The sequence below is a fragment of the Gymnoscopelus braueri genome (assembly GCF_963280865.1).
Source record: "Gymnoscopelus braueri genome assembly, chromosome: 20".
In the NCBI taxonomy this organism is placed as follows: Eukaryota; Metazoa; Chordata; class Actinopteri; order Myctophiformes; family Myctophidae; genus Gymnoscopelus; species Gymnoscopelus braueri.
Window position 1 is genome coordinate 16,857,138 of NC_137622.1, and position 23,132 is coordinate 16,880,269.

General features: G+C 44.2%; 1 protein-coding gene across 1 annotated transcript in view; it reads left to right on the plus strand.

The window, feature by feature from the left end:
• LOC308076592 (glutamate receptor 1-like) overlaps positions 1–23,132 on the plus strand; it is a gene marked incomplete at its 3' end in the record, with an annotated part of 65,251 nt that overhangs the window by 16,933 nt on the left and 25,186 nt on the right. Inside the window, exons 4-11 of the mRNA XM_080416994.1 lie at positions 6,071–6,255; positions 9,978–10,031; positions 12,366–12,524; positions 13,090–13,257; positions 15,821–15,925; positions 16,071–16,178; positions 20,871–21,077; positions 21,322–21,767. Coding sequence (XP_080273120.1) covers positions 6,071–6,255; positions 9,978–10,031; positions 12,366–12,524; positions 13,090–13,257; positions 15,821–15,925; positions 16,071–16,178; positions 20,871–21,077; positions 21,322–21,767 — 1,432 coding nt within the window. The remainder of the gene's footprint in view (positions 1–6,070; positions 6,256–9,977; positions 10,032–12,365; positions 12,525–13,089; positions 13,258–15,820; positions 15,926–16,070; positions 16,179–20,870; positions 21,078–21,321; positions 21,768–23,132) is intronic.

Consider the following 23,132-nt stretch of genomic DNA (forward strand, 5'->3'; position numbering starts at 1 on the left):
TTGTGAATACAAATCTACATTATCATCATTTCTTCCTCTTTCATCCCCAAGCATAAGATATTCATGGTATTTGTCCCTGTAAAGATCATTAAACACAAAACACTGCATTGTACACCTTGTTTAAATAAAAGCTTAGTTTGAGAGTGCTCGATCTGCTTCAAAGGCAGTGCTCAGACAGTGGTGGTTCATCATTGCTATGGTTTCATTAGATGGTCAACCAAAGGCCACAAATCGCTCCAGAAAGGGGCTGGGAACAGGGCCGGAAGGTTGCCGGTTCGACACCCGGCTCGCCCAGTATGGGTGTTGAAGTGTCCCTGAGCAAGACAATTATCCACTTAACCACCTCATCAAAGCCATCTGAACAGCCATCAGTTGTGTGAAGCGGCTAAAATCTAATTCCCCTCCCCCAGGGACCAGAAAATACTCCCTTTTACCCTGGGAAATCTGTGCTGGCCATACAGAGAGCTGTACTACTGCACAGAAGAAAGACACGGTGCCTGCAAGCACCCAAACTGCATTTAGTCACCCTCTGAATGGGGTCAAATGTAGCACCCAAACTGCAGTTAGTCACCCTCTGAACAGGGTCAAATGTAGCCATTGTGAGGGCACAGACACATTTATTCTCATCCAGTGTCTCTGTACAGGCTGAGGACCCAGGAAAGAATTATTGACCTGGCACCGGCCAACAGATAAATCACACAATGAGAATGAAAGATTAAGCCATTCAGGGTACAGTTTTCACAGCCGCCCACGTAAGCAGTGTGGCGAGGAGCAGTTCTTTTGTCAGCAGTACGTGGGGGTTGAAGAAGAAAAGGTTGCATCGTACAATTAGAGCATGTTCTTTATACCGGACAAGTAGAGCATGTTCTTTAAATGCTCCTGAACAAACAGGGAGACAACGGACCTGTCAACACCACACACCCCTCCCCCTGGTCTGATCCAATCAGCTGTAACCTTCCCATAATGCTGTACCATCTGCCCCAAGTGTTGTATGTGTTGAAGCATGACCATGTACGTGCATGCGTGTGTGCGCATGCATGCGCGCGCGTGGCATGTGTTTTTGGTGTGGATACGGCGAGCATCTGTACCTTTGTTTGTTTACCTATGGTCAGTGATGCACGCAGCTTTGTGTATAGTCTTGTCTGCCTCTGTAGGATTCAAAACCGTCTCTGTCCAGAACACACACACACACACATGCGCGTGTGCGTGTGTGTGAATTTATTCTACATGTAACTACATCAAAGCCTTTTACTTTGCTTTGAGGACCATACTACTGGGTTAGGATTTTACGTTGGTCAAAACACTTTCATAAATAAACTCAGCTGAATTTCTTTTCTTCCTATAAATATTATATTTTAAGTGCGTTGAGTGAAAAGGGACAGCAATATGTAGCTGCTGCTGTAATCGTGATCTCATAATTTATTTCTTTTTTTGCCCAGATAATGTTTGTCTTTGTTTGTGCTACAACACTAGGAGCCATTAACATATAGTGCCTCATTTTATTTTCAGAAGCTTGAAGGGAAAAACAAATGTGATAGCCCATTAAACCTATAATAAACAATATTCAAAAAATGTTTTTTCAAAAGTGTATTTTACAAGCTGTTTATTACCTGGTGCTCAGGTCTGCCGCTGGCCAGAAGTGTACTTATGGTGGCCAGATTCCATTATGATATTATTCTCCTCCAGGAGGCCTTAGGGGGACAATTTGTACCTAGCCTCCACCAGACTGGCTCTGATTTATAAGGCTGCATCAGCCTGCTAGCTAGCTTCCCTTGAAAAGGCAAGGAAGTATTCAATAGTGCGGTTGTTAAAACATAAAATAAAATAACATATTGTGGAAAAGGGAAACTGGAATGGACTAAGAAATAAACCGTTGGACGTGACGGGATCATTTTACAAAGGCCCCGGTAGTCCCGCCCACACTAGAATGTTGAAGTGCCGTTCTCACTTCCAACTCGTAATAGGCTGACGAGTCCGCTGAAAACACTTAATACAAGAGGGGTTGTTAAGGTTAGGGTTAGGGGTGGGGGGAGGTTATGGTTAGGCATAGGGGAGGGATGTTAAAGGTTAGGGTTAGTCAAGGTCCTCGTCAATACGCGCCGCATTCCGTTTAATCAAAATGTCTGACGCATGATCAAATCCCTCGTCACGCGTTGGCGGGTGTGAGACTGTCACTTGTCACCGCATTGGCACACACTAGAACTCCTTTGAAAATCTAAACTTTTAGACGTAGGCAAAAACATATGTCTCAAAAGTCCTAGGTCTTTTTTCAAAGAACCAGCTTTAGTCGTGAGTCTACAATTATTAGCTATAACTCAGTAACTCAACTAAACACAATGTTAGGTGGTTAACACATCGACCGCCAGAGGTTAATCTCATAATGTACTCACCAGTGCCAAGGTGTTTTTTTTTTTTTTTTTTTTTTTTCATGTCGCCATAGATCTTGTTAAAATCCTTAAGATTGAGCCGTACACGGTCTGTTTACATCCGCGACATCCCACTGTATCTCCCAGTGAAAACCCCGTGTCAAACGGGGTATCCATGTTGTAGTTAGAGCGGATTACGTTAAACAGTGAAATGCGAGGAGAAAAAACTACAGGAAGAGAATTGAGTTTCAGTTTCGTCTGTAGAACGAGGGCGGACGTGATCGTCAAAACCGGATCCCAAATAATTCCGTTTCCGGTCATCAAACCGGAAACGGAAGTGGATCAAAAAAATTCCGAAAGTGCACCCGGAATTTTTTTGCGCGAAAAGACCGTGGACCGTAGGGCTACGGTCTCGGCGCTTAACAGTTGGATTTAACGGACCGTAGGACTACGTTCTTGGCGGTTAATGTGTTAATGGGGTTACCTTCTTTTAATTTTACATGATGGAAAATGCGAGGGATTGTTCTTGTATGATCCAATGTCTTTACACAATGAGCTGATTTGATTTAGTGATGAGTATCCCATGTGTAATAATGGACGACTAAACATGACTTGATGTTAATAGATTATTTTCATATTTAAAAAAACATTCAGCCACTGATGAGTGTTTAACCCTAAATCAGATCAGACAGCCTTTGAACTGTTCTGTAGAGGCTCCTCCATGTGCACGTGCCTGCCTTTCAGCCAATCAGGACATAGGGATATCCATCAATGCTTTTGCATCGTGGCAGCACTTGTGGAGCTCTCCATGGCGCTGAAACAAGAATCAGACACTGCATGAAGGCAATGTCTCTCCTGGTAAAAACTAATAGAATACGCACATCACTTGGTTGAGGTGATGGGTTGGAAAGTAACATGAAGAAAAAGAATAAACCCGCAGACTCATCTGCTCCAATGTAAATTTATTGACAAAGTTTCGAGCCAAGGCTCTTCATCGGGTCAAAACAGAGTTTTGTTACAGTTAGGTGAATGGAATTGAAAGGTTTTTGACCCGATGAAGAGCCTTGGCTCGAAACGTTGTCAATACATTTACATTGAAGCAGATGAGTGTGCGGGTTTATTCAATGTCTCTCCTGGTCCCACTGGCCTTACACATGGCAATAATTGACTGACCACTGTGTTCCCATGCCTATCCTCAATTTCATGGCTCCTATTTAAATCTGTTAGTGCCAAGGACTACAATTATTCACCCATGAGAAGCACTGAATGAGAGGAGCAACATGAAATGGCCCATTGGTTTGCGTGTACCTTTCCAGATAATGCATTATTTTCAATACCGTATTTTACCTGCTAAATATGCAACCCTACAGGATCATTTTTCCCCACTCCGCTACCATGTTACTGTAGTCTCAGATGTATTTACATCTCTTTCAGACACACACTGTGGCCACAGCCCTTCCATCTGTATATTTCTTCAATGACTTTGTGTCACAGACAGACAGGCACCTTGAATTGCCTGGAGAGCAGCTGTCTGTACAGTACATTACAATAGACCCAAGGAAAGTGTCTGTGAGCGTGCCCTCACACGTGTTTTGCTCTGCCATTCTTGGGCATGTCATAATAGGCGAACATTCGGCAGAAAAAGGCAAACATTCAGCAACAAATGTGTATGTGTACGCATCGCAGCACGTTGTGAGATTCCTTGGGTCTGTTGCACGGCTACAGACCTGAGGAATGTGATTGTTGTGCGTCCACCAGCAGCAGTGACAGCTTACAGTCACATATTGTAAATCAAGAGACAGAATCAATGTGTTCTCTAATTGCCTCTTTATTTCCTGTGTCAGCATGAATACTCAGCCCATTGGCTGCTAAATATCACGGTGCATTAGCAGCCTATCAAATGACTGCTAAGGGGAGCGGGGCTGCGTGTAATTGGTGCTGGGAGGATGTAAATCTGACTGTGATTGTGCCATCCGCACAACCTGATTATGTGTTAGTGTGTTGATAGGGAGGGAGGATTATTCATCCTAGTACTGTAAGAGCAGTGATAACTCACCTGTACACACCTGTGTGCCTAATGAACTGTCTACTCCCTGCACTTGGAACATTATTCTGATGGATATGTTCATCAGATACAGATCTGGTTTCTGTGGGAGGAAAGCTGTTTGGGTTGTGAGCTGTGTTCATTTGTCTTTTAGCACATGCAGTAATAGAACTATGCGCGCTATGAAACTAGACACATCATTTGTTCATGTCCCATGTGGTAGAAAGAAATTGCTTTATGTTAAGTCATACAGACAGGTCATCCATAACTTGGTTCACATTAAGATGGCAACTCTGTAAACAGTTCACCGGCTCACACAGATAACTCTTCGTTGTCACCACGTCTGATGTATTTCAGACCTTCTCACCTGCAGTCCGGAATAATCTGTGGTTCCCACTGCATTGTGATTGGGATCCCGCGGGACCCAATGCGAAACTCTGGAGTGGGTGTGTTTGAAGGAGGGAGGGAACAGGCTGTCAAAAACATCACCATGGCTGTACAGCATGCAACAGTGTGGGTTGGGAAGAGTTGCAGCATGGATGAGCACAGCATGGAGTCAACAAACGAGGTTGAAAAGAAAATCACAGCAGAAGATTACAAAGCAAATGCAAAGCGAGGCAGGTCTGACATTTAGACACATTTCCTAGTTGTTACCGACAAAAGTGCAAACTAACTGGAGGAGGAGAACGTAAAATAAAAGGCCAGAGGTTCCGATTACAAAATGTCTTCTAAATCCTAACAGTTTTCTGAAAAACGTATGTATCAGTGGTTCTCAAACTTTTTCATGTCAAGGACCTCCAAAATTATATGTATTTGGCCACCGACCCCCATCTCAACATATTTTTCAAAAACAGCAGATCTACGAGCTCATAGCTATGAGCTTGTATATGTGCTATTTTTTAATAGCCAAAGTATAAAATAATGGTTTAAGTGGTTACACAGATGCTTTCCCGGTTTGAATGGGTTAAGAAAAGTTGTTACCTACAGATATATTTCTCTGACCACATCAGTGACCTTGTGTTTAATGTGTCCGCCCTGAGATTTGGAGGTCTGGGTTCGATCCCCTAGCCGGGTGATACCAAAGACTATAAAATGGATCCCAATGGCTCCCTGCTTAGCACTCAATATCAAGGGTTGGATTGGGGGTAAGTCCCAGCAACATACAGTACTAGCGTCATGTCCAGGGGGTGTACTTGAACATCATGGCTGGGGGATGTTCTTGTCATCCCCCAGCCATCAAGCCACCCCACGCTACAGAAACAGTAGATAGCTCCTGCCCTATGGGCTTCATGGCTCGGGAACAGTTAGGTCCCAAGGCTACTAACCTACTGTCAAACAGTAATCTCAGCCCACTGTATATCCATGGTGCTGTAATGGCCGTCTGTCTGTCTCTCTCGTCTCTCGCTCTCTCTTTCATTCTGTGTTTCTATTTCTAATGTATTTGGATCCAAATAGAACTATTGAGGGACGTAAATGTTGCTGCGGTGGGTCAACAATTTACTGCAGATGGTCATGAATGAAACCATTGCAGGAACACAGGGAAATGGCCAGAAATCCAACAAGGGCAGGCGGGAGCAGGTCTTAGACCCATGCAGGGCTCTAGTTCCTGCAGTTCCCTTGGGCCCTTACTTCCACCTGACCTCTAAACCCTTCTCACCAGGACTGTCTGTACTACAGAAGGTTCTGGACACGGCGGCGGAGAGGAGCTGGCAGGTGACCTCGGTCAACGTGGAGACGATGACGGAGGCCTCCTTCCAGAAGGTGTTCCAGGACCTGGACAAGAGGAAGGAGGGACAGATCATCATCGACTGTGAGACCGAGAGGCTCACCGGCATCCTCAAAAAGGTAAAGGAAAGCTTTTCACTGCTTGTTGTTGCCTGGGTGGTATTTATTTACCTAGGTATGTGGCACTCCAACTATGCATTTATACTTTACCTTTTACTGCCATTTCTTTTATTGTCTCCGCCAGGCCGAAAGGCATGGCGAGAGAGTATGTTTTCGCCCCTGTCCGTCCGTCCGTCCGTCTGCTTTTTACAGCGCCACCAGGAGGCCGACTTATGTCAAATACATTTTTGGATATTAATCCTTCAGATTTTATCCAAACATCACGCAAATCGGTACACAGTATCTCTATAGTCATGTGATCAAGACGCATCTGTCCGATATTTCATATTCCATCCTGATTGGCTAAGGTTGACTTCCAAAGTTTGCAGGATTGGTCCGTTTTGAACAAAATGTCTGAAATCATGAACGCGGCGTGCGATTTCCGTGAAAATTTGCACGCACATTCCCACTAGGCCGAGGAAGAAATGCCACCCTTTCACATTGGCCTATTATAGCGCCACCAGGAGGCCACAATAACTTACCTGACCTGGCGGAGACCTGTGCTCCGAGGAGCACTTTTTCTAGTTTTAGAAGTCAGTCCACATACCCTACCTTGAAGCATTTATTGTTTCAATCGTATTTATTATTTTCCAGACATGACATCACGCCTCGAGTCGAAATTTATAAAGCACATTTAATCTTTTCACAAAGGCACAGTGCCAGGGTTATGCAGGTGCTTATCAGATGAACAAAGGAGGGAGGATAGAAGGGAGAAAAGAAGGATAAAAAAGAGAAAGCAGTGAATCAGCCAAACGGTCCGCTCTAGTGTTTAGTCTCCTGGAGCATCAAAGGACAGGAGAGACAAATAACATGGCGCTGACATTCAGAGACGGCGTTTCGCCAGTGACAGGATCTGCACTTACTCACCACTGTACTGCCTTAGGATCCTGGCAAACACACACACACACACACACACACACACACACACACACACACACACACACACACACACACACACACACACACACACACACACACACACACACACACACACTGCTCCCAAGTCTGTAGCTGGCACAGGGTGAGTGTTATTGATGGCCTGGTGTCCACAGTTAAGGTTATTGCATCAGTTTTCACCAGTTTACAGGAGCTGAGCCTGAGAAGTTCTGCTATCAGACAGCAACCATCCATCACACACATCTGCTCCATGCATGTACGCGCGCACACACACACACACACACACACACACACACACACACACACACACACACATCTGCATGCATGTACGTGCACACATGCACACATACACATACACATACACATACACATACACATACACATACACATACACATACACATACACATACACATACACATACACATACACATACTGTACACCAGCCTCCATGACCCCCAAATTGTATTTGGCCCCGGACATTATTCAACATTATGGTCTTTCTGTCTGTCTGTCTGTCTGTCTGTCTGTCTGTCTCTCTGTCTCTCTGTCTCTCTGTCTCTCAGGCACAGTCTGCCAGGGACAAGATTTGCGTTTAAAAAATATTCCACATCTATCACATTTCTTTTTCAAGATTCTCTTGAAAATAGCAGATAGCATCTATTTTCAAATAGCCGATTTATACAGGGTTAAAGTGGTATTTTGATGCTACATTTAATCATTTTGCTGGGGTTTGCCCGTACCCCACTTTGAGAACCACTTCTCTAAACTGCTGTAGAGACTCCAGTGTTCATCTGGTACCAGAACACAGATCTTCTTCAGATAACACCACTGAGGGCATCATGTTCTACTCTCTACTAGATACAGAGCATCCACATCCGCATGCCACATGAAGAACAGACTGATCTCGTGGTTGAAGTCAAATGGACCCACTGTTAGGCTGAAACCAATGTTTTTTTTACAAATATTTAAAAACACAAGCCTTATCTTATACATTCAGAAAAGGCAACATTTGCACTTTGCACACCATAGGGAGGTCGGATTGAAAGTGGTTGACCAATTAAATGTATTAGAGCTTGTGACTAAGAAATAATCTCACAATAACATTACAGTAGATTAATTGGAAGAGGTTTGACTTTTTTTCATTTCATGAAAATGAACAGTTTTGGACATTTCCACTGACAGCTAAAATTTGTAAAATGTTCCTCCGAGACAAACATTTCAGAGTTTCATCATGCCATTTTTTATCATGTAAGCACCATGAAGCTGATGTGGATTGTACTTGTATGCTTCCCCTGCATCTCCATACAGCACACTGCAAAACCCTGAGTTCATTTAACTCTGAGGGTGTACAAATGGGCCATTTCAAAATGAACACCCATCTCAGGACTCAGGGTTTTACTGTGTAGATATTCCGAGCCCCAGGCAGAGCTTCAGGGCCTGCTGTGTGCTGGGGTCACCATTAATAACAAATGCCACCGTCTGCCACCCCCCCGAGCATCATTAAACACACACACACAAACACACACACGCACGCACGCGCGTATAGCCGGTCTGGGCCTACTTCTCAGCAGACCCTCGCTTTGACTCTTCGTTGTGTTGTGGGTTGATGGACAAGGGGACTCAGAGTTTCACTTTAGCCGAAACTGGTGGCGTATTTATTTCTCTGGACACAGTCTGGACGAAATAAACACAGAATAATGCTGCAGCATTAACACACAGGACGTCTGCAGCACACCAGTCTCCTCACAGGCTGCCATGTAACAAGTGAACGTGGCTAGTATGCCTTAGAAAATATTCAGATATAAAATCTGTCACAATAGTTCACAATACACAATTGCACTTGAAATGAATACACCACCGGTTAATTAATATTTTATGGACAAGTAAATAAAACAATAAAATAAACACACACAAAACTCATGGGAGCAACAGAAACATACCTGGACGAAATAAACACAGAATAATGCAGCAGCATTATGTTGACACAGGACGTCAACAGCACACCAGTCTGTGATGAAGGAAAGACGGCAATTAAGCATGCTGCATGCTGCTGTGTGAGTCCTCAAGTGCTGCTAAACAGTTTACTAGCAAAAAGTTTGCTAAAACACTCAAACCTTTGCAAAACAATTACACAGCAACAAAAAGAATTACATTATAACCTTGTTTCACCATTTATATTGTTTATATATTCTTAAACAACTTAAGAACAGAAATCTACCAAGAGCACAGGAGAAACTCACCTCCTCACAGGCTGCCATGTAACAAGTGAGAGAGGGAGAGCGCAGCAAAGGTAGATGACGTCACTACAAGAGGAAGAAGACAAAAAAAATAAAAACATGAAATAAGCTCCCAAAACAATCTATTGTAGAAAACATTACAAAATAAATGTGACAATAAATAATAGAATGTGAGGGATTTTTGGTGGAATGCATCCATGTGCACATGATCAAGCACACTCACTTTAAGCCAATTTTAATGTCATTTTTACATTTCAGCCGTTATTCTAATGAATCTGTTTGACTTCTCATATGAGGATTAAATGTGATCTCTGTTCTGCTGTTATCCTCATTATTCACTCTGTGAGGTCACAGGAAAAGCATGTAAAATGAATGTTCAACATTATGTTCTCTCTGTCTCTGTCTCTGTCTCTGTCTGTATCTCTATCTCTCTGTCTCTATCACCAACACTCTCTCTCACACACACAAGCACGCACACACACACACGCACGCACGCACGCACGCACATACATACATACTCATGAATTTTCTCTGTCTTTTTGTTCCAGATTGTTGAACAAGGCAAGAATGCGAAGGGTTATCATTACATCCTGAGTAATCTGGTAAGGACTCTGTCACATCAATAACACTGTTTGCGTTCACTGATTCCCTGCTGACGGAGACATTTCTCTTCACGACTCAGTTCACCTTCTACAGTCCCTTTTCGCTGCTACAAAAACATGGACTCCAGACGCTAAATGCTTCATTACCTTTATAGCGCACTGACAGCGCAAATCACCTGTCCTGCACGTATTAATTTAGTCCCAAGCTGCTTCGTTTTATTTCTTTAATACCCTCCCCCAATACACCTGCATGTGTATGCACACGCACGCACGCACGCACGCACGCACGCGCGCGCGCACACACACACACACACACACACACACACACACACACACACACACACACACACACACACACACACACACACACACACACACACACACACACACACACACACACACACACACACACACACACACACACACACACACACACACACACACACACACACAATAGAACAGAACAGAACAGAACAGGTGAGTCTGATTATATGTGAGAGGAGACAGAAGCTTGTCTATAGAAAGGAGTCCAGAGCTGCAGTGAGGCAGACAGACACATAAAGGTCAGACACTAATATGCAATAGCTCTCTTTGTTCGCTGCCATTTTCCCATTATGTCACGTGGTATTTTGGCAGCTCTAGCAGCATTTAGGCTCACTAAAATAGCCAAATGAAGGGAACATTGATAGGAAGAGAAGCGACGAATTTCACTGCTGCAGATTTTAGATCCCCCTCCTGTCTGGACAGTTTGCTTCATACATTTTTAAATGATAAAGCGTGGACAGCAATAAATGCTAATGACCAAAACAGCCACAATAATGTGTAATGACTCCATTAAGAGTCCTGTGCGAGAATGTCTTTCCCCCTATTTCTTTTTTCTTTGGCTTTTTGTAAACCTCATTTACTTTGTGTGTGTGTGTGTGTGTGTGTGTGTGTGTGTGTGTGTGTGTGTGTGTGTGTGTGTGTGTGTGTGTGTGTGTGTGATATCAGGGACATAAGCAAATCAGGGCTTCATGGAATGTTTCCTATTCTTCTAAGCATCAGGAAAGACCGGTTTCTATAGTAACCTGTACAGCTCACTGCACTGCATTAACTGGAACAGCAGAGACAAAAAAAAAAAGACTTTCCGCTCAGCTGAGAAATAAAGACACCTGGCAGCACACATAATAGAGAGACTAAGGAGAGAAGGGTGAATGAGGGAGGGAGTGGGTGAGGCTGAGGGGCAAAGAGGGTCTTGTTTTCATTTCTGTTCTTAGGTTGTCTTTCTTTTCCAGCTGCCACCTGCCTCTATCTGTCACAGTGCAGTGATTGATATAAAGTTGTGGAAAGTGGGACTTTCACTTCACTGCCAGGCATCTTCATCTGTCTCCACTTTGTCTCTGGGCTGGAAGAGAAAGACACATACATTTAGCTCACCAAGCAATTTCTTTACCAACGTCGCAGCTACAAGGCTGATGGACGTTGTGTCGCAACACGAAAACTCATGTATTGAAACAATATATAGGCTACTGTATGGAAGTAATAAGAGAAGGTAGTAGTGGCTTCTCTCTCTGGCACAGCACTAGTCCATGTAACAATAGACAGCTCAGAGACACCTTAACAGTAAATTACTCCATTCTCCTTCCAGGACCTTCCACCACCCCTCCATTGTTCCTGGTGAATCCAGGTGAACCAAGGAAGCTAACTGAAGGCTATGCGGTTTAGATGGAATAATTCCTGCAGAGATCACTTCACTGTTCTCCTGGCAACATGAAATGTAGTTCTCATTCTCACCCCTCTCGCCCTCAAGAAAGATGGAAATGAAACCTCTGTGGAATAACCCCCCTTAGAGAAGGAGAGAGATTTGTCGTTTTCATTAAGTGTTTGACCCTCACACTCTTCCTGTCACAGCTAAAAGGTTTTAGAATGTAGCACACAGTACAGAACACTGCTCTGTACATTCATACAAATGGGAGAGCTCTTGTTCCATACAATTTAACTTGAAAATGTGACAACGAATAATCTGATTAATAAAGACAAACTGGAGAAGGAAAGCAACGGTACTATTTTATAAAAGCAAGAAAATAACTGTGCTTTTCTGGAGCTTACTGCTCTTGGTGCCTGTTTGCCTGGGGGAAATACAGTAGATGCTGTGAAGCTTACCGCCCTTGGTCTTGTGGATGCGGAACCACTTGCCATGTGGTAGCATCTGTCTGTGGTTGGGTTGGCTTGGATCTTTGATAATCCTACAGGCTTTGCCTACGGGCCATTGTGTGTGTGTGTGTGTGTGTGTGTGTGTGTGTGTGCGTGTGCGTGAGTGTTTATCTCTTCATATATCTTGTCTGTGTGCTTCAGGGTTTCGTGGACATTGATTTGACAGACCTAAGGAAGGGTGGAGCCAACATAACAGGTTTCCAGCTGGTCAACAACTCGGCGCCAGAGGTCAGCCGTGTGATCCAGCAGTGGATGGACTTTGACAGCAAAAATGACAAAGTGCCCAAGAGAAGCCTGAAGGTATCTCATCCACCTCTCTACGGGGTTTCAATCGTTCTATTGACTAGCAGTTAACCGATGTTCGCCACTTCTCCATCGTGCTATATCACCCTCAATCACCCCCAAAAAATAGCATTTTGCTCACTAAATCTACGTTCAGTTATTACACCTCTGCACTCCGTGAATTGAATTTGCCTACCACTCCTAGATATCCTTATACTAGGGTCACCATTCTTCTCGCATTACGTGTAAACCCTGGTTTCTATTTACTGCTAAATGCTCAGATCCAGTCTAGAGCCCACCTACCGTATGCAGGAATTTACAAAGACGTATGCACCCACACAGGGCCGTTTCCATGTCCTCTCTAAACAGGATGGCTAGCAAAGTGCTTAGCCTTATAGAGGCCTGCGTGAACTCACCGTGGAGTAGCCTCATGAGCTAGAAACATTTTGTAACTGAGATTTCAATATCAATATAATGAACAAACCTTTAGTTTGAACCAAATCAGACGTTTGGGGCCAGCCCTAATAGGAAGGAAGTGATGAATTCCTTATGTAAAGTGTTATTCGCTGTTGTGTCTCTGCAGTACACAGGTGCTCTGACTTACGACGGGGTGAAAGTCATGTCGACGGCGTTCCAGAACCTGAGGAGACAGAGGATAGATATCTCCCGTAGGGGCAACGCTGGAGAATGTCTGGCCAACCCACCTGCTCCCTGGGGACAAGGCATTGACATCCAGAGAGCACTACAGCAGGTCACTACACACACACACACACACACACACACACACACACACACACACACACACACACACACACACACACACACACACACACACACACACACACACACACACGTGGACATACAGTAGGAATACAATCATACACATCAATGCACAAACATAGATATTTATATGGACACTTGCACACCTCTACGTATGTATCAGAATCACAACTTTATTGTCACATCACAGGTTTACAGGTGTAAAACAGAAAGTGAAATTTGTTTTTGTGCAAGCTCCATCATTCTTCTTATTTCCATAAAAGAAAAAGAAGGAGGGCAAGGGGAAGAGAGTGAGAGATCAACAAAAAAATAACATTTTATCTACACTAGTCCATACCCTGTCGACGCATCCGTGGGGGGATATGCGCACATGATCTGGCAATCCGGGAGCCATTCATCCCATAGCTCGCGGGGCCATCCCACAGCTGGGCAGCCGTAACCATGGCGACATTCTTTTACATAAAAACGTGAATAAACAGCTGACAGTTGGGGAAATCGAAAAACGGGCTTCGCAGTTCCGTGCACATGGTCGCATGGGTAATGGTCAATGGCTGTGTGCAATTTCAGATCAATAGCTCCAGCCACTGAGGAGAACCGGGAAGAACAATTTTGGTCTCACCACCACCCTACCTCACAGAGCTTTGTCAAATTATAGGAGGATGATTGATTGATTGAATGTTTTATTAAGCAAAACATGTAAAACAGCACAATTACATAAAAAATACTTTGACTAAAAGGTCCGTCCAAAAAAGTCCTTGCGGTCTTGTTTCCATTGAGGTCTTTGGTATTTACACATAGTATATCTAACCAGTGTGTTAAATACCTGAGGTAAGACATAAGATGCGTGAGCATAGCAGCAGATATATACTGTACATGATATGCTATGGACATTAGTTAAGGTGCGAGAGTAATACAAATCAGTGCGTTGTACATGGAATTAAGGTGTGTCCACGCATGTCGATCGCATAGTCCACAGGTAGGTAGCTGTCACTGGTATAATCCACAGGTAGGTCCGTGAGTAAGAGCAAAACAAGCTGTTCATGAACCTGGTGGTGTTGCCCTTGACACTGCGGTAGGCCTCATGCCCTGCTGCGGTCGTTGTAGGGGTATGAACAGTTTGTGGCTAGGGTGGTCCTTGATGTCCTCTTCTTGTACATCCTGTAGTGTGGGAAGCTCGCCTCCCATTATGCGCTCTGCCGACCACACCACTCGCTGTAGGTTTTTCTTTTCTCGGGCAGTACAGTTTCCGTACCAGGCTGTAACGCGCTTTCAACAGAGCTGTTGTGGTTCAGCCTGGGGATGCGGGGTCCTACTCTGAACATATTCAGGCGGCAAAACCAATACAGCCGCAGCTGAGCCTTTTTCCCTCACATGTGTGGTGCGTGTGTCCCATTTGAGCTCCTCCTCGATGTGTGCTCCAAAGAGCAAAGCACCACATACACAAAGACATGTGTGTATTAAATATGTCTTGTCATGTGTCTTTTAAATATTAATTTTATATTATCATTAAAATGTTAGTGTAATGCCAATTATTTGGGGCCCACTTGAAGTACCCTCACGCCCTGGCCCTGGCCCACAGGTTGAGAACCAGTGGGCTACATCACACACAAACACACGCAGGCACACATGCAAATACATAAAGCCATGCGTGCATTCATGCAAGTGTTTGAGTGGCACATTGACTAACAGTTCCTGAACCAGGGCTGGCTGAACAAATGAGGTCTCGTTCTGTCGCATAAAGTTCACATTAAGTCCCTGCAGAGCTCACCAGTATCGAATGTGACATCACTGCTAGTAAACAAAACCTGCAGGCAATAAGCCTTGCCCCTGAGCATCATGGGATATGGCATCAACATTTGAGCGCAGTGATGCAATGTTTGGACCAGCCAGACTACTTAATGTAATAGCGAGGCACTCTCCCCAACATTTCACATGGATGTGGAAACATACTTGCCCACTGTAGAGTAGAGTTTCACTTCAGTTCTTCTGTGTGTGTGTGTGTGTGTGTGTGTGTGTGTGTGTGTGTGTGTGTGTGTGTGTGTGTGTGTGTTGTGTGTTGTGTGTGTTGTGTGTGTGCACGCTTGCGCGCGCCCGTGCATGTGTGCGTGTAGCCTGAGGCTTTGTCTGTGGAAAGGACTGGTCAATGTAACCATCTGCCGGGGGGTAGACTGGAGATTGAAGCTGCTCTCGCTCAATTAACTCTCTCACACAGCCAAGAAAAACACTGCAGTGTACACACACACACACACACACACACACACACACACACACACACACACACACACACACACACACCGTCTGTTATTCACTTCCGTATAGCACACACTTTCACAAATAAATGAACACTATGCAAACACATTCAACCCAAGCTAAACAACGCAATGGCGTGTAAACAGTTGACACATAAATGTTCTGCTGCTGGTTGATGGAACATTAATCTCATGCATGATGAGATGAGTTGCTCTTTCCGCTCTGGGTGTCACAGTGACTCCAGAGAAGAGTCACTGATGCCATGTGTTTGTCTCCCTTCACAGGTCCGTATCGACGGGCTGACGGGTCACATCCAGTTCAATGAGAGAGGCCGCAGGACCAACTACACTGTCAGCGTTATGGAACTGGCCCCCTCTGGACCCAAGAAGGTGAGTCTGCTGTCTGGGCTGTGAGGTGACAGAAACAGACAGATTATTTATTTGAATTGGCTTGGATCATTTGGGTGGATGAAGTCTAGTATATTCATCAATATTGCTGTTTCCCTACTTTAATGATGAGTCCTGTTTGCTGTAGGTGGGCTACTGGAATGAAGACGAGAAGTATGTGAGCACAGCGGCCATGAGAGGCAGCAATGACACATATGGACTCCAGAACAGGACCTACATCGTCACCACTATCCTGGTGAGTCTGTGTGGGTTGTCCTCCAATGTAACGACCTGAGATTGTGAGGTACTGAGGGAGATAAAAAGAGACAGAGAGACAGAGAGAAAGTGAGTGACATAGATATTATTTTAAATTGATACAGGGTATTTCACGCTGAATAGATTGAATCCCGTGAAATGACATGGACGTTCTAACTTTCCAGAGATTGACATGGATCAGCATGTTCATATTCCTGCCATCCTATTGTCTATACTCAACCCAAATACCAATGAGTGATTCTTTCCACAAATACAGAATTTATTAAAGTGGATACAGCCTGTACAGCAGGCCTGGTGCTGATACTGCCTCAGGGTATATACACACGTATGTAGGTGGCACTGTATATGTTGTATACAGTATACTAGGTGCATACTGTATGCAGGTGGTAATGAGAGATACAGCAGTGGTCTGTGGAGACAGATTGGTCACCACAAATGCACAAAACACACAGCACAAATGTACCCACACACACACTCACACTTTTTTCCCTCTTTTAACAATTATTTTGACCCGTTTTCTCCCCAGTTTTGTCGTTATGCCAATGAATTCCTCCCCAAACATGTCTGTGTTCCCACTGCTGCCTACTTTGCAAGCATAGTCAAATATTTAGATATTTAAAATACACAGTAAAATCAGTGTACAGTATACAATCCTGTTTCACTATTTGTTTAGGCAAGGAACCTGGGAGTTTATTGAGAAATTATCATTCACTAACACACATAGATCTTCTGAAATGTTACACAAATACACAAAAAAATCCCAATTTCCTTTATTTTCTCTTCTTCTTTTTTTGTGCGTCTACCAGGTGGGGTATTTCTACACATAGTCAGGCATGTGTAGCATAGGGGAATCTGTAAATGCATGTGTGTTGTGTGTGTATGAAATTATTATTTGTGTGTATCTCGGGCAGGGCTTAATAATCTAGCACATTGTCACTGGGACTCTGTAACTGTGAGCATGCATGTTTGTACCTATTTAAGTGTGTGTGTGTGTGTGTGTGTGTGTGTGTGTGTGTGTGTGTGTGTGTGTGTGTGTGTGTGTGTGTGTGTGTGTGTGTGTCATATGGTTGAGTTACCAGCGGTCTCAGTGGAGCAGTTAGAGGTCAGCAAGAGAGTGAGTGCACATTGTATGCCATGCCGTGCGTGCGCCATGCGTGTGTGTGTGTGTGCACGCAACCTTTCTCTCTGCTGTTTCCCTGGGTCCGTGTTCCTCTGCCAGGTGACCCATAGCAGCCGTATGTAACCATGATTACCTTCCTCTCAACCGTAACCCACAGGAGGGCTGCTCATCTTAACACCATCATGAAATATGGAAGTAGGATTTGCTGTGCTCACTGTAGTCTTAGCTTTATGTAACTCTGCCAATTGTAACGACCTGAGGGAACTGGGGCCTCCGTGGTTCGATAGTGGCCAATTCAAAACTGACCTGCTTGAATCCCACTTCCAATGCACTATTCACTTCTTGGCTGCTTGCCGTTGATTTATCTGTTGACAGTTGGAACATCGAAATATTCTGAGAGAACAATGGGTGAGTGGAGAGAGAGAGAGAGAGAGACAAAGAAGGAAAAAATGCCCCAGGTTTCATGTCAGCTGTAATTGTTGTGTGTGTGTGTGTGTGTGTGTGTGTGTGTGTGTGTGTGTGTGTGTGTGTGTGTGTGTGTGTGTGTGTGTGTGTGTGTGTGTGTGTGTGTGTGTGTGTGTGTGTGTGTGTGTGTGTGTGTGTGTGTGTGTGTGTGTGTGTGTGTGTGCACCTGATGCCTGCTCATAATGAGCAGATTTAAACACCCTTTGTTGCTGAATAGCATATACTTGCCAGGCATAAAGGTATAATGACATCTTGTAATTGTATACTGTATAATGATCTCTTCTGTCAATTTGAATTCATGCTCACCCAGTTACTGTTATTTCTATTTATTTTCTGTCAGAAGCCTCAGCTGCTCAAAAAGGATAGTTCTGATCTTTGTGCCTTGATGGCATTATGTATTAAACACATGCTGAATGCCATCATGTCATTTAAGTTCATGCAACTTAACCACATACTTAAACTTTATTGTTCACTATAAATCTGTCACTGACTTTATTACATCATAACTTCACCCTGCTGCTGAAACTGGTTAATACCTATCAGAAGATACAGCATATTAAATGTCAGCATTTTCAGCTCAATGAAATTAAGAGTCAAGTACTGTGTGCAGTAATGTTATATATGTGGTGCATTATGACTGGTCAAGCTATTTCAGTATTACAATGAAACACTTTACAACCAGCAGGGGGTGCATACAAAGAATATTTTTTTTGGCACACGGGACAGTCACACTGTAAAGTCATGAGTGTTAATTTAACTTAAGATTGTCGGGTCCATTTGTACACACTCAGGGCTTATTTTGGCAACACATGGCACAAGGCGTGGAGCGCAGACGCAATTTGTGTTGTGGGTGTGTCCGCGGCAATTTCACTAGTTGTGTGATGGTGAGCGCAAACACGAGCGCACCGTGGCATTACCGAGTGGTGTTAAGCTTTTTAATTAGTCTTGGATGTGTTTATAGTGCTACGTTAATTGAAACAATCGGAGTGTCTATACCCACTCCCTTTAAGAGAAGCTGTGCGTCAGCTAGGCGCACTTGTTATTTAGATAGTGCTATTTGTTTAAACACTGGAGCGCATGATGCCCGCTGATGTGTTGAGGTTGTTGGAATACTCATGGTTGAAACTAGGTTACAGTGTGTAATTTAATTATGTTACCGTGCCCGCATGAGATCTTATATTTGTTGTTTGAGCGTGGTATCCGTGTGGACGGTTGTGTTCTTGAGTGTGCCTGTGGGCTGTGTGCGTCATGGCACTGGCACACAGAGCGATCAGTTACGCACAGCAATATGCTGCTGTGGAAAAGTAAAAGTGTGGGACCATCTAGCAGTAAACACATCCATGATATCTTGACATATCAACTTAATAATCACTTGCTCATTCTCGGTTACGTTCTTCTTCATTTAAACCACAAATTCAAGCACGAGACAAGGCGTCCTTTTGTCTGAGCTTTATGATCATCTGTTAATTGCTGTCCATTGAGCAGAGACAGATAAAGAAACCAGGACGCATAGTTCACGTCATTCATGATGAGAGGTGTTATGAAGAGATATTCTATCAGTAATAATTTGTAGAATAAACATCTATTTGTATGCCTTTCTCTCTCCTCATGGCTTAGTCTCCTTGCAAAGAAAACGGCACTTAGCAGTATATTGATAATATGGGCCAGATTAATTATTTTTTAACCTTAACTCTCTCAGTGCCACGCCCCGAGATATCCCGAGTTTTTCCCGAGTACCCTCCGTGCCAGCACGAGAAATCCCGAGTTTTTACTTTTGACTGTGGTCGTGCTATTCTGTTTATTTTTCATGATCACTTTCGCTTCCTGACTCCTTCAGACTCACTGGGTTCCGGTTTCATGACGCAGATTCCGTTTCCGGTTCGAATTTTTTTCCCGCGGTCATTTTCGGCCAGAATAGGGAAAGTCACGGTTTTTCACACGATATAAAATACGAACGGAGAGGTCCACGTCTACTCTCTTTGGTCTGGGTGACGATCAGTCATCGTAGTCGTGTATCGCATCGTAATTTAGCCCGATCAACGATTGTCAAAAATGTCAACATCCGGTTATGACCGGATGTGACGTGAGCCTGTTTGGGAGGGGGCGAGTGAGCCAGCGAGGTCATCAATGTGTCGATTTGTTGCTCTCTACTGGTAGAACTGTATTATGGGTTTAAACACCCAATCAGATAATTTATTTGAATGAAAAATTACAAAATTAAAAAATAAAAAAAAACGCAAATTGCTGGCACTGGGGGAGTACTTTATGAAAAAACTCTTGGCACTGAGAGAGTTAATGTGGAGTTCCTCAGAAATGGCATCTACCACATTGAACATGAGTGTGATTTCGGATGGATTCTGATTTAAAACGGTAGACCAGATGCCATGCTGCTTGGTCCTAAATAATTCACGTCTTCCTCTTGTAGCTTACGTAATAGCTCCTCATGCCCAATAGACATCTGTCTGTGATATCTTTTTTTTTCTTCTTTTTTTAAAATTAGAGTAGCCAATACTTTTTTAAACCCCTTTTTCTCCCCAATTTAGTCGATATGCCAAGTGATTCCTCCCCACATAAATGTCTGTGTTGTCACTGCTGTCGTATCCTACTGACTCACCTGCCAGTGAGGAGCCCCCACCAGGAAGACGTAGAGCCTTCGTGCTACTCCTCCCGCCCAACACTCCCCGCTGACAGGTGCCGCCCCCAGCCCGTAGGAGTACATGCAATGACCAATATCACCCTCCCCCCGTTCGGCTTCCCTCCCCCGAACACGGGCCAATTGTGTTCGCTCGGCGTGTCCCAGCTAAAGTAGATCAATCACAGCACCTGTCTGTGATCATCATATCTTGACGTATCAACTTAATATTCACATGCACTCTTACTCTTTGTTGATGGTTAACATCTTCTACGTCTATAGAAGCAAGCAATATTTACACCATTACAGCAGACTGCTCAGTTTAATGTCTGCTAATGGAATGTTAGCCCTACATCAAATATGTAGAGTCAGTGTTGACAATTGTGATGTGTCCCTTTTAATATGGATGAATATAGGAGATAATTCACACCTTATCTTATCCCTCCCTGTTGCAGGAGTCCCCATATGTGATGTTGAAGAAAAACCATGAGCAACTGGGGGGGAACGATAAGTACGAGGGCTACATTGTGGAGCTGGCCGCAGAGATAGCCAAGCATGTGGGCTACCACTACAAACTGAAGGTTGTCTCCGATGGCAAGTACGGAGCCAAAGACCCAGAAACCAAGATGTGGAACGGCATGGTGGGAGAACTGGTGTATGGGGTGAGTGAGCCCTTAATGTGTTGGCCTTGAGTTACAGTAGATCCATCACAGCGAATATATTCAGACAGAACTTGTGAAAAAAAAGGAAATGTGAATTAGGCATGTTCCTATCCACTACTGTAATGCAAATATTCATCGAGATTTTGTGTGTGTGTGTGTGTGCGTGTGCGTGTGCGTGTGCGTGTGCGTGTGTGCGTGCGTGTGCGTGCGCGCGTGTGTGTGTGTGTGTGTGTCCTTCCCTCAGAGAGCCGATGTGGCGGTGGCTCCTCTGACCATCACTTTAGTTCGTGAACAGGTGATTGACTTCTCCAAACCCTATATGTCTTTGGGGATCTCCATCATGATCAAGAAACCCACCAAGTCCAAACCGGGGGTGTTCTCCTTCCTGGACCCTCTGGCCTATGAGATCTGGATGTGCATTGTGTTCGCCTACATCGGCGTCAGCGTGGTTCTGTTCCTGGTCAGCCGTTTCAGCCCGTACGAGTGGCACGCCGAGGACTATGAGGATGGGGCCGACCCACAGTCGCCCACCCAGCCCTCGGCCTCAAATGGGGTCCAGACAGGCCAACCGGGTGGCCAGGCAAACCCCAACCAGCAGAGCCCGGAGCAGACAAATGAGTTTGGCATCTTCAACTCCCTGTGGTTCTCCCTGGGAGCATTCATGCAGCAGGGCTGTGACATCTCCCCAAGGTAAGCAGACGACAAGGACACAAGGCTTATTTATCATCACATACAGCACAGAACTGCTTTTTCTCTGCTGCTGACTGCACTGCCAAGAGTTCAATTTGTTGTTTTCTTGTTGCAGTCAGGCTGGGCTTTGTTTGTGGGGAGATGTACATCTTTATTGGCTGGTTGTCGTTCATCATTCCCCTGCCTTCGGGTTCTCCCTTTGGCCAGTACTAGTCCTGAACTTTTACATAGAAGGTTTTTTTTTAAACAAAGTATTTGTTCGTTCCGTAGACCAGATCATCCGTAGACCAGATCATCAAATGGACCCGTTAGGGTCCATTTGGTTTCATTTTACGCTCTCAAGATTTAAATTATTGTTAAACATCTGCATTACTTAATGAAAGAACTGTTATTTTGATCAACGTTTGCCTGTTGTCTCCTAATGGTACCACATCAATGCAGCATGGATAACAAAATATTCTAAGTTTTGGGTCTGAGAGTCTGAATCTCATCAAACAGTGGTCCGTGGCTCAAATGCTGAATAAATAATGGACCTTGATATGGAAAGGGTTGAAAAAAACACTGATCTACAGTATACTTTTGTATTATCTTCAAAACTTCTGGGGAACGTAGGGTATGTGGTAAAAGTCAGACTCTTGAAGGACTCTTGTCGAGGATCCCAGTGTGGGGATGGAGCAGTACAGTGTCTTATCACTCCCCTGGAGCGCTCTCCTGAGCTCTGTTATATAGAAGCACCCTCAAAAAGGTCACCAATTAAAAAGCTCATTAATGTGTCTGAAATTAGAGTCACCGAGGGGTTGACTTTCTGGGCTTTCCAGAGGGACTTGAGAGTGAAGGGGAGAGGAGAATGTCAACATTAAAAGCCTGATCTTGAAACCAATGGAGATAGATTGGGTTATAATGGGGAGAGAGAGAGAGAGAGAGAGAGAGAGAGAGAGAGAGAGAGAGAGAGAGAGAGGGGAAAAAAATAGCAGATCTACAAGCTCATAGCTGTATATCTGCTATTTTTGAATAGCCAAAGAAATCTAAAATGACAGATGCTTTCCCCGGTCTTAATCGATTAAACATTATTTTGTCTACATGTATTATAGATATTAATTCATGTAACAGGGCTCACAGCGTGCCTAAAATTTACATTAGACAGTTAATTGAATGACTGTTATCCTTGTACTGAGACTGTACTGAGCCCATTCTGAAACCAGTGGGCATCGGGCGGCAGTGGATTAGGAGGTAGAGTGGCCTCTTGGGATTCGGAAGGTTTGATCCCTGGGTTACAGTAAAGTGTCCTTGATCAAGACCCTGAACCCCTAACTGCTCCCGACGAGCAGGTTGATGACTTGTATGGTTACCTCCGCCATCGGTGTG